General features: G+C 33.2%; 1 protein-coding gene across 3 annotated transcripts; it reads left to right on the plus strand.

The window, feature by feature from the left end:
- Nucleotides 1–367: 367 nt before the first annotated feature.
- Nucleotides 368–17,560, plus strand: LOC146168356 (ubiquitin carboxyl-terminal hydrolase 2-like). 3 transcript variants are annotated; one of them, XM_083381178.1, is made up of 18 exons: nucleotides 368–450; nucleotides 785–833; nucleotides 2,167–2,259; nucleotides 3,596–3,643; nucleotides 4,638–4,692; nucleotides 5,006–5,279; nucleotides 5,798–5,839; nucleotides 7,475–7,572; nucleotides 8,945–9,004; nucleotides 10,586–10,712; nucleotides 12,069–12,177; nucleotides 12,450–12,560; nucleotides 13,610–13,778; nucleotides 14,176–14,262; nucleotides 14,388–14,466; nucleotides 14,667–14,777; nucleotides 15,192–15,318; nucleotides 15,813–17,560. In XM_083381178.1, the coding sequence occupies exons 2-18, from the start codon at nucleotides 811–813 to the stop codon at nucleotides 15,904–15,906; spliced, it is 1,707 nt and encodes a 568-aa protein (XP_083237304.1). In that variant the 5' UTR covers nucleotides 368–450; nucleotides 785–810; the 3' UTR covers nucleotides 15,907–17,560. The 3 variants fall into 3 exon arrangements, with proteins under 3 accessions (XP_083237304.1, XP_083237296.1, XP_083237312.1); XM_083381170.1 differs by lacking the exon at nucleotides 368–450 and having other exon boundaries at nucleotides 469–833; XM_083381186.1 differs by lacking the exons at nucleotides 368–450; nucleotides 2,167–2,259 and having other exon boundaries at nucleotides 473–833.
- Nucleotides 17,561–18,676: the final 1,116 nt, after the last annotated feature.

Raw genomic sequence — 18,676 nt, forward strand, 5'->3', positions numbered from 1 at the left:
CAATGATTCCTTTTACATGTAGTACACGGCGAACCCCTGACAGTGACAACCTATTGCGACCAACAGATTGAGAACCACTGGATTAGACCATGGTTTACGTAGAGGCGTGGCTCTACTGTCTGGGTAAAGAAATATTCGATTACATCCAGGGTTAACCTAATAATATAGTGGTAGTTCTAGTAAATTTACCCTAAACACGTTTAACAAAATGTTTTTCTTGTTCGTTTCAGCTCATCTGTTTAAAGTAGTCAAAACCAAACATCTTTGTAGAAGAGTAGTCGGCCTTTCCATCGAATAGTTATGAAAATAGCGAGCGGTTGTTCAACCGGTGACCTCGACTTGGCCTTTTAATTGCTTTTTTCGGCACTATGACGACACAGAGGGTCGACAACTTGACGAACCATTGCAGACTCACTTTGTGGACGACCTAAACCTGTCGTAGAAAGACAAGTTACGTGCGCCTATTATTTTAAATAACTATTTAATTTGTTCCTTGTCGTTTAAAATATATAGCTTGGTAGACTTATAAACGTTGTAGTCTTTTTTTTCACGCTGTGGTAGGATTCTAGACCAGTGCCATACTTTTTATATAGCGTCCTGGATTATCATATGATGTTATAAATTTACTTTATAAAGTGTCTAATGTATTCTGTTGTTGGGCTGTGTTGAGATTTGCAAAAATGTTCTATTGAGACTCTGCACTGTGAAATTGCAAGAAATATATCAGTTGATGGATACTTTACTCTGTTATCGCATGTAAATTTCACTGAAACTTTTAAAACAGATGCTGGTGACTTAGCAACTACTAAAATGTCTACTTCAAGATATGAAAGGTGGGTTGTTGGATTAGATTTTGGTTTAAATTACCAAATTAACTATTAGACAAAAAAGTATTGTAATAATGCTGTAAAAATTAATAAACTCTTACATCTGAGCGGCTGTAAATTAACAACTACTGAAAACTGTAAGCACTGGTCAACTGTTTCACATTTGCTGACTCATATTTCATGGTGAATTTTAATGAAATTCGTACTGTTAAAATAAATGTGGTAGGATTCTAGAACCAAAGGGAAGTATGCAGCTTGAAATTCTTTGCGTAATATCTCCGGAAGTAAACAAGATATCGATCAGAAATTTCTACACATTACTCCCTGAATAATTGGCGGTCAAGTCATATCTCATTTCGAAGAGTAGACTCGTTGCTGTCACCCTATTAAAGTCACTTAGGGCACATTTTAATTTTAAGGCCGAATATGACTGAATATTAATAATAAAATATGAACATTAATATTTTAATGTTTTTTTTTTAAAGTCTAATTGCTGGCTAACTTAGGTTGCTTTGAGTAATGTGTAGAAATTTTTGATTGATATCTTGTTTACTTTCGGAGATATTACGCAGAAAATTTCGAGCTGCATACTTCCCTTTGGTTCTAGAATCCTACCACATTTATTTTAACAGTAACAAAATGAGTTGTCAAAGTTAAGAATTGCAAGAAAAGGCTTAAATATGTTAGAATTAATATAATAATAACACTTGACCCACCCAAATGCTAACTCTCACCCTAACCCAAATAGCAACATAACCCCCCTGGACGAAAATGTGGTAGAATTCTAGACCAGCGCCAAACTTTCTAATGGGGTATGTAAGCCTAGTGTTTACTTGCTCAGTCTTTTTTTAAAGGCACAAAGGTTTGGATGTAAATTTTAAGATCAAATGAATTATTTCCATGTTGATTAAGATATCTAAGAACTGCAACCATTTGTTTTCTATTTTATCATTGCCTAAAATGAAATAGCTTGGAATTGTTGGCTAAATAGGACCCCCTAAAGAAGCCAAATGCATTTAGGCGAATAATTTTAAAAATCTGGTAGTCAAAAACTAAATAACATAAACCTCTAACTGGTTGCCAATAGTAGAAAGTGTAAATTTTTAATTTACGTGACATTTAAAAGTAGTAGTCCAGTTGTTTGAAAACATTATTTCTTTAAAAAAGGTACTTATATCTAAAAATATAATGTATACCCAGCAATTCTTTGTTTGACAGAGTAGTCCAGTTGTTTGAAAACATTATTTCTAAAAAGGTACTTATTTCTAAAAATATAATTTATACCGAGCAATTCTTTGTTTTTACACATAGTGTTTAAAAACCCTGTTTTGTTTGACAGGCGACCAAATGACATTATGAGATATGCTGATCAAAACAGTCACTCCTACAATTCTGTTTATGGTGCAAGACCAAACCACATATCGCCAAGATAGTATGTTTATTTTTTGTATCTTTGGTTAATTCTGCCATCGCCAATTAACTTTTAATATTTTTTCCACTACGATTGAAAACCACAAAACAGGAAGTAATAGATTATGGTCATACCCTCTAGCTCCATCTACACAAATATTCAGCCTTAGGATGTCTGTTATATAAACAAGAATATATTTTTGGTATGTCAAACTTAAACCCTTTGTAATCTAATTAAAATTCAGAAATTTGGTGATAAATCACAATATATACCTAATACCTCTATTTGTGGATACATGGCAAAAATTATCGAGCACAATTTGGTATTTAGCAAAAATAAAAATTTAGGCCTCTGTATCACAAACATGCATTATAGTTGACTACTCAATGGAAGAATTTCCAGAATTGTTTGCTTCACCAGACACTTAGTTTGGTTGGACTGAGTTACACTTCATGTATGGAGAATATTCACATCAGCTTGTGTTATGATGTTCAAATGAATATTTTCATGAAATACATTGATAGCAACGTTTTTGGAGTAATCATGAATTCCAATGGTAGATTATGTGTACTGGAGAAACTGTAAAAAAATTAAGACTGTAGCTAAGAATGTTCTTCTGAAGGATGTCAATGTTTACATTTTGAATATCTTGTAGCTAGGACAAATTATTTCACTTGGTATGTCATCCAAAGTCTACACTCAGCGAAAGTAATTTTTTTTTCTATTTGGAGGAAATTTTGCTGCAGGGTTGATGTGTTATAATGCTTGTGTTGTCAGAGAATGTCAATTTTCCAATGTTTTCAGTTAAACTGTTGAAGTTAGTCCACCAGAACGCAAACTAGTGTATATGCTTAAAGACACCGTAGGAAACACCTTTTGATATTGCTTTGTAGTAGATGCAGGGCATGGTGTCTAGAATGATGTAGGCTGGCAAAAATTGTTCCTTGTCAGTTAACTTGTCACAAATAAGAAATTTTGCCCCTAAAAAAATTAACAGACACCTCGTAACAGTGTTGCTGAGTTGTACACAAATTGGTTATGTTTATGCTATTACCATATTTAACTTTTCAATTTTGCATGACATTTTTGTGTCCAACATTTTCTGGTGCCCCCAAGTCAAGACCAGTTATCCATCATTCAGATCTCTCTCTCCCATAGCGTCACCCAATACAATGTCATAATATAACATTTTTTTAAAGAGGCGCAACTTACTTAACCGCAGTATAAACCCTATCCCTAAAAGTGGTACACAATATAAACATATTTTATATGCTGGAAAAGTAATACATAGGGTACCACTTATAAAGTTGTAAATGTTTTTTTTATTTGATATTAAAATCCTTTTATGTGTTTGCAGTGTCCACGAGCCTCTTCCTTCCAAACCTTCTGTAACTTATTCAAACAGGTAAACAAATGTATGCGACTAACTTATAATAATCACATTCAGAGTCTTGCTAACATCTGTTGCTTAGACCAGGGCTTTTCGGGAGTCGGTTTAAAACAAGTTTAGTTAACCCTAGAAAATATAATGAGTCCACGTTGGATCAATAAATAGATAGAGGTTGATATATATACAGAATTCTATTCTCTGGGATTTCATATAACTCATCAAAATATTCCACCTACACAATTAACCCTGTGCTGCTTGTCGGTTACAAAACTTACTACTGTCCACATTGGACTCTCTGGAGTAGTTTTATTATTAGATAAAAATGTAGTTATGATTAAACATGGCCAAATATTAAAGTTAACATAACATTAATACTTAGTACCTAGTTTAATACATTTGATCACATCAAGCTGGAAGAATCTTGTCAGCCTTCTGGTGACAAGCATTTTTTGTCAAAATTCTTAGTTTTTTTGTCTCCCCCCAAATTTAAATGCTGTGTCAACCTCCTGAACTTCGTCATGTTGAGGCTTTTAACAAGTGAATAATCAAGCAATAGTCCTCTTAAGAGTTAAAAATATTTGAATAATTACCAAGGGAAATAGTGATTAAATATGAAGCTCAAAGGCACTATAATTGTGTGAAATTGCTAAAAAGGGCATTTGTTTGGTTGAATTGGCAAAAATTCTCAATATATAAACAAGATGTAACACATTGGCACATAACAGAGATTCTCATTTGCTTAAAATACCGGCATTTATAGTCGAATTTAATAGAAAATGCTCTTTGCCGAAGTTATAATCCACACAGCCATATGCTTTATTAATTCACACAGACATATGCTTTTTTATTTATAGCATTTAAGTTGTTAAAATTGACAAAACAATAGTTTAAGGGGGATGGCCTGGTGTCCCCTGGATCTGCCCCTGCCAATGTCATATATTTCTGTTTTGTCTTGGAATTACAATTTGCAAAACCTTTTTGGTTTTCTGATGTATTTTTCTAATTACAGCCACAGTCCATCAAGGTCAAGCAGGAATCCAGCTAAGATCTCCACAAAAACATATGTAAGCCAAGTTCTGTAACAACAAACTTCAAAGATAGATCAGTGGTTTTCGACCATTCGTGAGGAGGAGCCCCTTTCTATCAGTTTCAACAACCCTGCTTATGTTTTTGTAAAGTAACAAAAACAACACTATTTTAGTTTTACCTAATAAATTGTTATTAGTATTATATGCTCAGTGAAACCTTAGGGACTGAGGGCTACAGTTAACAAACCCCGACCTATACAAAAAATGTAAACTGCTGATTGTGCTCTAAAACTATTTTTATATTCTGTTACCAAATTTGTACAGTGAAATATGTAATTTGCTGTTGTAGGATCCATCCAGATACACATATTCAAATGGCTATTATGAGGATGAGATTGTGCGACCAACAATGCGATCAAAACACCGTACCTCAAGTGACGTAATCTCATGTGAAAAACCATTTATCAGATCGATGTATGGTTTAAGCAGCTACCCTCGTTCTAACTCTCTTTCCCCTACAAGCCACCCTTCAACATATAGAACTCGAAAAGACACTGAACTACCTGCTTCATATGTTGTTTCACCAACAAGGCAGAGGTCAAGCAGCTCTTCTGATCTTACTAGTAAGAGGTTTTCATTTCTTGAAAATTTGTAACATCTTAGGTGAATAAAAATAAAATTAGTTGACATTTTTGTTTGATTAAAAGAAACTCTGGCTACACGCAATGAAATACATTTAATTAAACTTTTAAACTTAGTTCAAATATGAGGTGTCGGCTTTCTATCACCTACTCTTTAGCAAGAAAAGCCACTAAAATCATGTAGATCCTGATCAGTTGTTTGTCCAACCCTACTATACAACTTAAAGTTATTTAAAAAAATATTTAAATCTAAATTTATTAAAAAGATTTTTCAACTTTTTATTAAAGACCCCATTTAGTAAAAATGTGCCCAATATTCAAAGACTTTTTGTTCAGTGCTACCCATGTATGCAAAGTTGATTTTTAAATGTTTTTGTAAATAAAAACAGTTGTTATCTTATTACTTTTCACTTTCTTGCAATGAAGTTAAAACAATACAACTTAACTTTAACAATTTCCAAAACATCCAAAATAAATACAACACATTTTCTATTTTTTAGGTATCTATTCAAGGGGAAGTTACAAAAAAGAAGTTATCTCAAGTATGACTTAGTTTAGCAAATTTATTGTGTTTTTTATAAAAAATTCGAAAAATTCTATATGCATAAGGTTTTCTAAAATGAAATATATACCTTAAGTACCCTTAAGTATTGCCCCACTAAAAAACCCAATGGTAACTTGTTACTAATAATGTTAATCGATAAAAGCCCTATTTTGTTCTCAACAAAATTTGTAAACAGATGCTATTCTATTCTATTTAGTGACAGTACAGTGTTTTTTATTTATTGTTAAACCCTACCTTGTGGTACTTCAATACATTGCAAACCAGGCTGGCAGAATCTTTCCAGCCTTCTGGTGACAAGCATTTTCGGCGCAAATTCTTCGTTTTTTTGGTCATGCCCAAAAACTTAAATGATGTGTTCGTAAGGATTGTATCAACCTTGCCACGTTTAGGCAATAAACAAGATTATTTAGAAGTAAATGAATCAGCAAAAAGTTGCGCCGAAGGTGCAAAATTTTTTGTGACTTAAAGAAATACATATGGGGTATGCTGAAGTACAGCCTGGGGGTGCACATGTCAGCTTTTCTTACTCTTAACAGTGTTACATAGATAAGCTGTTTTGGGGCGAACTCATGTGCACACATTGAAATCAGATTAAATAGCGAGAAAGAATCTTAAAATTGGGAGAAATTTTTTTTTGAATTGGAAGAAATTTTAATAAAAAAAATAACTGTGTATTATAATCCAAGTTAATAGAAATTGTTTGCCAAATGTAGAGTCACAGTGAAGTGCAACATGCCATAGTATGCATAATAGCTGTTGGCTGAATAGATATGCTTTAGAGACATAACCACAGCTAAATGAGGTTAAAGTTTGCGTAAAGCGTGAAAATATTTTGCGTTTACGTAATTAAAACAGCCAAAAATATACTTTAAGCCTTAGATGGAACAGCTTGGCCTAGTACATCCTCGTTATGCCTATGCGAATGTCATACCTGTCTTATTAACAGGAATGGCGACTATCATGATTGCTTTTTTAACTCAATAAAGAAGTATTTGCCAAATCAAGTAAAACTGCAAATACACAACAGTTCTACTGAAATTTAGTACTTTTTAAGCTAATAAACAATCTATATGCCAAACTCTGGCTTTTCCCTGCTAAACAATTGATGTGCTTCATACTTTTTTCAGAATGGCACAACAAATTATTTCCTGCCAATTTTAGTGCATAATGTTACTACATATTATTATTATTTTTTTTTTTTGGAGCAATTTCTTCGGTTTTCTGTCTGATTCTTCGGCTGACATAGTCGCCAAGTCGCCAGCTTTCTGCCATACTGTTGCAAACTTGGTCTTTTTTTAATTTTAGGGCTATAGGTTAGCTAACGTATTGATGTATTTGGTAGGTTAATATTCGGCTTTTCTAGAAGTGGTTGGCATTTTGTATGTGGCATTGTAGTTTTACATGCTATCATTTATCAGTTACAGTAAAAGTGTTGCTACAACTATATAATCTCTAATATTCATTTTGGAGTGTGTTGCTTTACTCATAATTACCTAACAGGTTAAAGCTTATAGCTTAAAGAAAATCAATACAGTCAGTGTTACTAATGCTAATTACTGCCCGGGTGTTATTGTATTTTAACCTTTTACAGTATTACTTCTGTTGTTTTCAGTTGATAAAAAACCTTACGATTCGGAATACACACCATCATTCAGTCGTACAACAAGCCCTAAACGAAGTGTTGAAGTTGACTATGAAGTAACCCTCAAGGTAATTTTAAAACCAATTATGTAATTAATTGTCTTCTAATCAGGTCATCCATTGCAGGCATGTGTCCTGCCAACAACAACCCATTTTTATTAATCACTGTTTTCATAATGACACACCCCACTTCCCAATATCCCACAGCCATTTGTTACACCACTGTTGCTGTTCAATGCTCATTGTTCCATCACACAGCTGTGATTATAAACCCATGTTGGTGGCTTTGGTTTATGTTTTATTAAAGAGATTAAGGGTCATGTAGGATCTTGCCAGGGCCAGGGTGCCTTGACAGTATTATGAGATATAATGAGTAGGCAGTCCAGAAGAAAAGTAGGCCACTGCTCCAATTCAGGATTTCATGTGGAAAGGCAAAGCAGATATAGCAGTAGTTCTGCAAGAACATCTGTTCGTAGAGAGGTATTCCATGTAATGTTGTTTTGGAAATGTTCTGATGGACAGCCAGTCAAAAAAGTGTTGAAATGCAACCAGCACAAACTTATGTAGTTTGATTTATTTGTGAAGAAATCTATGTATCCAGTTGTTAAAACCAATTGTCAGGTTGTGGCTTTGGCGAATGTGTTTGTGTTATTTGTAAGAATTAGTTCCTTACTTACCAGTTTTAAAAATTGTTACTAGAAGCATTCTTTGCTGAATGCCATTATAAAAATGCAGTCTATAAATTGTTAATTTTTTAGATGTATTGTTACAAAATAAGCAAATAATGATAAAAAATGGCCTAACTTCAAAACTTCACTTACACCTAAATCTGCTTGGTATTGAAATATGCCAACCACAGGTAAAATTTATGGGAATATTTAATGAATGTCTTTATTTTTTTACTTAAACACTCTGTATTTTTTTAGCTATGCAAATATGTAAACCATTGTATAAAAGTTAATTATTCTAATTCTTTGTTATTGCTTTACTTTATAACAGTTTGGATTAAATGTCCCAAATTAATTTTCGGTGAACAGATAAATAGCACCGGCTTCCCATCAGGAACTAGACAATGTTTACTGTTGGTACCTGTCAAATATGACTTAACACCCCAACTGTTGTTAATCACAGTTATTTGGGGACTATAGTCTTTTTCGAGTTCTATTTGTGTTTTTTTACTTTTTTTGTCATTTGAAAAATCAAGTCATTTTGTATTAAAAGAAGAAACAACTATTTTTTATAGCATCTACTGTAATAAAAAGAGACATCATATGTTATAGATCAAAGTCAGTAATGCTTAAAGCGGTTATATAATTAGCTTTTTCCTAATCTTTATCTTTCGTATGATTTTAAAATCAAATCATAATATATATACTAAAAAACAAAAAAGTTTCAGTTCAAACATCATGCTTATGACCTCGTTAATCATTTTATTTTTTAGAGTCACATAGAGAGAGATATTGGATGTGGTGTTATTGGACTTCGCAACATAGGCAATACTGTAAGTAAAAATGATAGATTTTATTTCTGTCTTAATTGTCACTTTTTGTCTAGTCCAGTGTTATTTTATCCTTTTTTTATTTCTGCATTTTAAGGCAATGATGTATTTCACAAGTATTGTATAGAACAGTGTTGTACATGTCTTGGTAGGCCATATGTTTTATCAAGCTATTCATGGCAGTGTGATCTCTAATTTCAGGGTTATTATTGAATATCAAGCACTCTTTTCAATCAGCATTCATCCAGATTTTAACCTGCCTTTCTATGTTTGTCGGCTTTAGAGTTTAGACTTTATAGTCTGTATGACCGGCATCGTTTGTTCACCAGACTATTGAATGTAGGATTTTTTTCAATTCAACATGCACTTGTTTATTTCTGTTATTGAGCAATCAGTAACTATTTATGCAATGTCTTTTCAGTGTTTGGTGTTTGATATCATATATTTAGCATAAGAAAAAACATTAGTTGTTGACCACACTTTTTTTAATTTAGGCCACAAAATAACAATTTTTGATTTATTCCAACCTTGCACACGAGCATCAGATCAGTAGTTCTTAATCTATAGCATGTATACCACTAATAGTATGCGAAAGCTTTTCAGGTGGTAAGCAAGCATCTTTCAGAACTTATACAGAGTTTGGGAAAATTATATATTATATAGCTGTAGTCAACTGACGCTGGCAACAAGTCGTTTTATATCAATTTAAGTTTTTGGCATTTATTTGATATATGAATTTTAATTATTTAATATTTTATTTTAAAACCAAATGTTAACGCAACAACAGGCCAAACTATGCTACACACCATAAGAGTTGTGTCATGCTGCAAAAAAATAAGTAACAGAACAAGAACTTCTGCTGTTAATGTAAAAAAAGAATAAGTAGGACTTTAGTGGCAGTATTTTACTTCATCCACTAAATCAGCGGTTCTCAAACTAAGGTCAGCACACCCATGAGGCCATGAGTAATTTCAAGTTATCTGCCCAGCATCTTAAATTAAATCAATCTGTACCACATCCTCTATATTAGGTGTTAACCTTAGTGTTTTATTTTTTTTAAACACTGCTCCTAGTTGCGCGCTTTGCCTAGAGCATGTACATGTCTTGTTTGCCCTTCATTTGAGACGCGCCTGTATTAGTGGTAACATCTACTCTGTTGCGGTGTAAGTTAAGTTTTATATTTATTCTGTGTTTATTGCTATTAGTGTTGATAACTTTGTGTGATTCATTCGAATTAAGGAACTATGGTTTTGTAACCATCGTTGTGTTTATTGTTTGTAAACTGATAACGACTTCAGTGGACATCAACTTTCATTAGGTTCTAATGATGTGTAGGGCGTTTGTATATGTACTAATTTAAATGTTGGAAAAAAATATTGTACATTAGTTTTTTTAATTTTTCTCATCACAAGAAAAGACAAGGTCCACCATTATTTTAGGCAAGAACAAGGCGTCCTCACCCATGTTAAGAAGAACCACTTAGCTCTAAATTCATGTAAAATTAGGAATGTGTTTATTTTATTTTAAAGAGTTTTGAAAAGAAAACTAACAGCCCTTAAATGTGACCCTACATTTATATTGTAGTGCTTCATGAATTCAATGCTCCAGTGTTTGTCAAACACCAAGAAACTGCGTGATTACTGCCTTAAATCCAAGTTTGAAAAGGAGCTGAATAGAGACAAGTCACCCATGAAGGGAAAACTTATGACAGGTGCTTTTTTACTTTTGTTTTATTTTGATGTTGTATATTTTTATTTGATAGTCATTCTTTAAATAAATTGCATCTCATTGAGTTTTACACCATAACTTTTGTTTGAACATTCTAATTTGTTTCAAAATATTTTCTTTTATTTAATTTATTGTGGTTTCAAAATATAATGGTTCGTAAAGTAAGATTAATGCTTAATTTAACAAAAAAATTATATTATATATACAGTTGGCAATTCGTATAAATTAGCTAAAATTAAAATATAGGCAGCAAAAGTTTTGAAATATTTGGTTTAGCAAAGCCACACAGTAACCTTTACTGGTTTCAGTTCAAGCGTCATGCTTATGACCTTATAAGCACTGTTCTTCTCATCTGGTTATTATAGAAGTAGAACACAATGTTATCAGCAGTCATTTGCTATACAAGTGGCCTCTACAATTGGTCCATGAAGACACATAATCGTATTTCTGAAACTTTTGTGGAAAATTGGTTTCCTAATGGTTCTTCACATCACACAACACATTTAAATAATGGCATAAAGTCTCAAACGGCCTTAATAAATTTTTTTGTAGGACTTCGCAATATTGTTAAACTAAATCAGTTGTGGGGGATGTCCCAAATATATAGTTAAATAAACAGTATAATAAAAAAAGAAAAAGGCGAAAGTTAGACGGGAATATAATATTTAATTTTTATCTAGCAAATATTGAAATTACGATTGTTTTGTCTATAGATAATTCAGTTAAAAAAATGTGTTGAAAAAAAGCTGTCTGTATAAAGGACAGTTCATTGGGTGCAGTTGTGAATTTTCGTCCTTCAGTTTAAAAGCAACCACAGACAAGGCACTAGTAATTAGAGATAGACAGATATATTGGTTTCCGATAATACCTGCCGATACTTGGCTTCTACCGATATATCAGTATTGCTAAATGTAGTCCGATACTTTTGCCGATATTTTAGTCTGAAAATATGAAATAATTTTTTCTGTACAACAAACAACCGATTTTTTAATTAAAAAAATTGGGTTTTACCTTGACGTCAAGTTAATTTGCAAAATAATAGTTTAATAATTAATATTAACTAAAACCATATTTGGATTTTATTTTCAATTATTAAAGTGTTGATCATTTCCCAGGTATATGAAAAATCCGTATCGGGTATCGGTTGACAAAATTGTAAAAAATTGGGTATTGGTCCAAAAAAGTGACATCAGTAGATCTATAATAGTAATATTTTATTTGTTTATTATTATTTTGTGATGTTTAGTATTATATATCAATATAATATGATCGATTTTTGTTCAAACGGGGTTTCTACTGGAGTCAAGTATATACTTGTTAACTTAACTGTCATTTGTAGCATTTTCTGAAGTTATTCTGCAACTCTGGAAGAATGGAGCATTGTCAGTTAACACTACAAACTTCAAATCGCAGATACAGAAGTTCTCACCTCGCTTTATGGGCTATGAGTAAGTAGTGTGTGCCTTGTATTTCATTATTTAATGTATATCCATTTTAATGAATATCCTTAACTACAATATGTACATATATATATATATATTGTATTTTTTATTATAATAGGTCTTTGATCGGAAATTCATTGTCTTTTTACTAATTTTGAATATTATGCTAAAAACTAGAAATCTTAGTTGTATCAAAAAAAATCTTATCGATGTCAATTGATTGTTTGGCATAGTATAAACGTAATTGACCGAACTTAATGGGCATTTTAATGCTTTAGACAACAGGACAGCCAGGAATTTCTGCGCTTCCTATTGGAAGGTCTCCATGAGGACATCAACCAAGTGAAAATCAAATCCAAAGATCCTATTCCCGAAATGAACCGACTCAGGTAAATCGAGAGGAAATACACTGAATTTTCAGGTTTGCAAGAAAACTTTCGATCAGAAGCAGTGTTGTAATGACTTGACTTGACTTAAAGTCTTTTGGGAAAATGACTTCACTTGACTAAAGTCTTTTAGACAAATGAAATTAAAGGTTTACATTAAGCATTTTTTCGTAAAATTTGGTTATTTATCCTAATTTTCGCACATAGAACAATTTGCTTTTCCTCTATTGCCTTTTTGGTATTCTCTATTGCCTTTTGTGGTATTTTTAGTTAGGTATTGCTCATATTTGGACGAGTTTACCCAATTTTACTAGCTTAACGTGTATTTTTTTATGACAAGAACTTGACTTGGAATTGACTTGCTTAAATTATGACTTGTTATTTATTCAAAAAAACTTGACTTGGACTAAAGTCATTTCAAAATGACTCAGAAGTCACACATATATTTAACTAAAGAATGTTTATATGTGAACACAAATGGCATTGTTGTTGTTATTTACTCGTTCGTAAATTTTACTTGTTGTTGGCATTTATTTCTTCCACTTTCATATTGTCAAGCATTTAAATGACCATTTTCTCCTTGTTGCGCACAGGCACAGATCATATTTCATCTACAATAGTTCTGACAATGGTACCCATATATATTTATTGTATTGTTGTGAAACAAATCCTTTGATTTATCCTCTTTTCCTGGTCGGTGCTTGACGTATTGTTATCATGCCAACATTTATTCCAGACTTTGTACTTGTAGGTGCAAAATATATGTGACAACAATATAATTACTCCCTGTGGTGCAAACTTTGGGGTTAATTCCGATTTTTGTCACCAGCTTTTAAACAATAAACTACTTCTCAACAGTCTGCCAAGTATAACATATTAATTAACAGTGTTTATATCGCTTGGAGAGAATTATTCGTTCAGTTAAATGTCAATGTTACTTACAGATTTGTAATAACATTATTCTGTTCAAAAGAAATGTTATGTCGTTATAACTATAAAATGGCAAAATGTACAAAGTTTAAAAATTAGGCCACTTTTGTGTTGCATTATAGCCCGAAGGAAAAAGCACGACAGACGTGGATGTGGTACGCCACCAAAGACAAGAGTTTCGTGTTCGACCTCTTCGTTGGTCAACTAGAATCTTCTCTTACTTGCCTGGAGTGCAACCACAAGTCGCTTACATACGACCCTTTCTGGGACCTCTCTCTCCCCATTTCCAAGGTACGACACTTTTTGTTTATGCGTTTATTTAAATCCCTTTCATAAGATGTAATTTAAAAATGAATTTGTGAACTGCAGAGTTAAGTGATAAGTCTTGTATTATAAATAATGAAAACTGCCCACAAAATAAATAAACAGTATTCTTATGATTTATTGATGTTTATCTGTTATATCATTAGGTTACCTTGTTTGATGGTTTTGGTATTAACTAAAATTAACCTGATAACAACGTACTCAGCAATTACGATGTTTAATAGTATTAAATCGGATCCGAAGTTTGATAATGATCGTCTAACTAAAAGATGATTTTTTCAAACGAGAATTTTAGCTGATCAAATTCTACGATTATGTGAAAATAATTTACAGAAAGGTAGTCATAAACTTAATTCGGTTTTAGTCTGCCTTTTCGTCGGAGGCAACCAGCGTTGTTGACTGTCTGCGAAACTTCACCAAGGAGGAAGTGCTGGACCGCGACGAAAAGCCGGTAAATATATCATCTATGTAAAGTTCTATTGTGAAAGTTTATGTTTTGTAATCTCTTGATCGCAGTCAGTTGCAAATCTTTTGCGAGAGTTACGTTCACGGTTTTGCATTGCGTTGTTCTTTCAGACGTGCGAACGTTGCAAGACCAGGAGGAAAATGACGAAGAAACTCAGCATACATAAATTCCCTAAAGTCCTCGTCATTCGTATCCTTTAAAATTTACGCGTGACACTTGTAGTTAACTAAGTCTAACTTGCTTTTTTCCCATATCTATGATATGCCCATTACAACAACTAAAATGCTTCACAATTGTCGTGTGTTTTTTATTGGGTTGGACGCCATTTTTTTGGCTACTCAAAAATATTTGCTATATTGTCTTAACCTGAAACTTTCACGGCGACGAAGATCTGAAGCGTTTCAATGAAGGAAGTCGTTACAGACAAAAGTTAACCAACCTTGTGAAGTTTCCTATGCAAAACCTCAACCTGGAAAACTATGCAAGCGACCACTGCGAAAGTAAGTTACTGTCTGTGTTTAAATATAAAGAATATTTTTTATATAGTATCAAGTTTGTCTAAAATGTTTGTAGGGTAATGCAAGGTTGTACTATGTTTAGGTCAACTTCACATCCGAAAGTATTTAAAAAATGGAAAATATTATTTAAAAACTGAAAACATATTATTTAAAAAGCGAAATGCAAGTATTACCATGTAAACAAGTACCTACAACATTCGCTCAAAAATCATAAAAAAGTAATATTTTAATTAACTAAAATAAACAACGCCTAATTTGACCCTATAAAAAATAAAGCATTTAGTCCAAATGCATTTATCATAAAATGTTTTGTGCTATATATAAAACGGCCGTTCCGACCAGACAGTCCCTAAGCGTCATTTGTGTAAAGCTTCGTTGCATTCTACTTCACCACAGATCGCAGTTCAGCGCTATATGACCTGTACGCAGTTTCCAACCACTGTGGTTCGTGTTACGGCGGCCATTACACCGCCTATTGTTGCAACCCGGACACGAGGCAGTGGCACGACTTCAACGACTCGCAGTAAGTACGCCAGTCGCCAATTCATCAATTGATGATCTTCTGCTTGGGTAAAACCATTTTTACAGCTTTTTAAGAAATTGTTGTCTTGAAGTTGAGGTTTGAAATTTTAGTTTGTGGGAAGAAACTGTTTTCCATGACGATATATGGTTACATCGGATAGTTGAATTTTTTTCGCTTGATGTGGCTTTGGGCAAACGGCATATATGGCCTGAATAAGTCCGATGCCAAAACAAAATATAAATATGGAAAAATACCAATTGCCGGGGAACTTCAATTTAAAGTTACGCACGAATCAAAACAAAATATTTACCACGGAAACGCTTTGGCGGTACTCTTTCTTACAACTTTAATTTCTAAATGGTTTGATTCAGATTGTGCATTTATGATTCAAATGGGCCTGTAGTCATGTGACAGCCGTTAGTCGCGAAAGTGCACTCCAATGTGTGTAATCATTCGCTTATACATCGTTTTTTACCCTGTAATTTACCTTTCAGGGTTACCTCGATGTCGTCGACCTCTGTATGTACGAAGGAGGCGTACGTCCTCTTTTACACACAAAAAAGCAATACCTCCTCGGCTCGTCTCTGACGGTCTTGCTCGTTTTATACTGAGATCAAGTATCTCTCCCTATTGCCATCCGAATCACGTTGCTCCGCTCCAAGGAAAAAACATTACGGCGCTAGTTTAAGAAATACCTTTTAGAATCTTGAACGAATATTTCGCATCGGACACGTGCGGTGTCTTGACATATTTTATTATTCTATGCTTTGCGTTCTAAAACAGGTCATTTTTAAATTGCTGGCAAAAGTACGACTGTTTTAGCAATTTCGCAAGTCGTTGGTTGTAGCCGAACATGTAATCCGATAGATTTTCTTTACTTAATTAGGAATATTACTTGGGGCTAACCGATGTCACGTGGTAGTATCGGTACTTCGTCCAAGTCAATATAGGAATATAAGACATGATTTACGATCCAACTCACCGATTTAACCTTAAAAAAAGGTAAATTTATCAAAATAATATTCGGTTTACAATTGGGGGTACTTCGTACCACTAAAGCAAATTTTGACTTGACAACCTGTAAGAAAATGGTTGCGACGTTTTTAATTTCATCTATTTTGCTTGTTTAGGCATACTAATGACGTCATTTAGTAGCGGATCGGATTTTGATACTTTTTTGTCAAAATAAAGCGGATCGCTATCGGAATAAAATGTCAAGTATCGGACATCCGTACTTATGATTAATATTCCAAGTAGAAAAAACATTTTTTTAATGTTTTTAGCTTCTGTTTTCACTTTGCTGATGAAGTGAAATTCTTTCAAGTATATGTATAATTAATATCGCTATCAAATTGATTTGTGGCAATGTAACGTTTTAAAACGTAAAAGAAACTTTGTCATTAGAAATAAATTGCTTAGTAGTAAAAAATCATTTTAGGTGTGTTTTGTGTAATTTTACTGATCTTTCTATCTATAGTTTTTCAAATTTATATTTTAAGTTACGTACTATATACTTTTGATACAAGAATCGTATTTTTCTACACATATTATATAGATACACAAGGCGCTTTTTGCATATTTTTAATTATAAATACATAGAAAAAAGCAATATATTATATTTCTATATTAATTTTTCTGCATCCCAGTTTATGATGCCCTCGTTTTTATTTGCACCCTATAGATTTGTTGCTCGTGTTAACGACTTATTTTGACATTGTCACTTCGCCTTGACATAACGAAAGTGCTAATGTTACTTGACAGCCGCAACTTAATAGTCCCGTGTTTAATCGGCAGGTCAAACGAGGTCATTCGCTGTGTTTGTCCCCTATAGTGTTATGCATTTCTGTTTTTGATTGTAGTGTTTTTTTGTGTTTTTTTTTTACCTTTTTGCATGGTTTTTAAAAGGCTATACGTTTTTTGTTTTTATAATGTTATTGAACAAATAAGTTTTAAAATCTTAGATTTGCTTGTTTCAAGTCGACTTAAAGGTTGTACTTTGTTTTTATTGCGATTTTTTTTTATTTCTCGTTTGAATATCGATGTGCCACATGCTTGGCCAGTTGGCTCAAAACCGAAAAACATTTTTTTCATATAGTAATGCTTATAATATCTTTTTTTGCTGTTTGTTCGTAGAAATCGAAATGAAATTTAAAGATTTGTTTTTGATTTGTTGTTGTGGGTCCCCATGCGGAATGTTTACATTAACATTGCCCGACAAATACACTTTGAAACTCTCGTGTGCTATCAATTAACTAGGTGTTGTTTTTTAACTGTTTAAATTTAGGAAAACAACGTGTGTCCACCTAATTCAGTTGTCGGCCAAATTTTTTGCGCCTCCCAAAATACTTTTCCAGAACGTTTAAAAGGCCACTACGTTGCCACTTTGAAAACAGAAGAAGAATTTAGGATTTTTATTTTGGTTGAAGACATTTTTAGAATTCCCTCATAATACAATTAATGCAAGAGCATCTGTTGTTCTCGCACGAACTCGCTCTCAAATGTGCATGCAAAAGTTGCAATATTTTTTTGTAAATTGGCAAAATGGATGCCAGCCATAACCGAAATAAGAACAACATCTATACGTCGAAATATACCACACAATAATTGGAATAATTTATAAACCCGTCGGAAGGTCCGAATCGGGCCATACAACCTTTTACTTAACCCCAGCCTAAGTACACTAATAACTTAATATTTTAACCTAACCCAATTTGTAACCCCCCCCCCCATTCCTACACCCCAAACAGGGGCAACAAATCCGGCACCAAAACAGCGCCGTTCAAACCATACCCCTTTTTTAGGCGTTATTTTGGTTATTTAGGCATTATACTAATAAATCTAGGACTTATTCCGACGATTTAGATCCTGTTGTTTCATGGATATTACTGTGTATTCGACTTTATTACATCGTTGATCTCAATACTTTGGTATTATAGACTAATCTGCATGTATAATATTTTTTAACAGAAATTGGACTGTCCAGTTTATGAGTCACAAGATGCCATAGAATACATATCGTTTTAGGGTGAATTAAAATAAATTATTGTTTTCATAATAATTAAACTTGACTAAAAATGTACTTCAGGGGTTTATGGCCTGAAGGCCTTGTACTGTCACTATGAGTCAAGATACTGTCACCATGAGTCAAGATTGGCGACACCATCGTTCAGTACAATGGATGTTCGCTAGGATCACGCGGCACACTAAAATTGGTTAAACAGCCCAAATTCTGGCCGCAGCCCACAGTTTACCGATCACTGGTTTAATTAAATTACACTAAACAAATATACAAAGCTTTCCTAATCTGTTTGTGTTCCAACTTTCTTCGGTCATTTGCCATAAAGCCAATTCTGAGAGT

Source organism: Ascidiella aspersa, chromosome 1 (assembly GCF_963924565.1).
Source record: "Ascidiella aspersa chromosome 1, kaAscAspe10.2, whole genome shotgun sequence".
NCBI lineage: Eukaryota > Metazoa > Chordata > Ascidiacea > Phlebobranchia > Ascidiidae > Ascidiella > Ascidiella aspersa.

What these genes read in the sequence shown, in the direction of transcription:
- LOC146168356 (XM_083381178.1), top strand. Translation starts at nt 811, where the DNA reads ATGTCTACTTCAAGATATGAAAG. An exon ending in CAGCTCTTCTGATCTTACTA is followed by an intron (nt 5,280 to 5,797) that starts GTAAGAGGTTTT and finishes TCTATTTTTTAG; the next exon opens with GTATCTATTCAAGGGGAAGT. An exon ending in CAAAAAAGAAGTTATCTCAA is followed by an intron (nt 5,840 to 7,474) that starts GTATGACTTAGT and finishes TGTTGTTTTCAG; the next exon opens with TTGATAAAAAACCTTACGAT.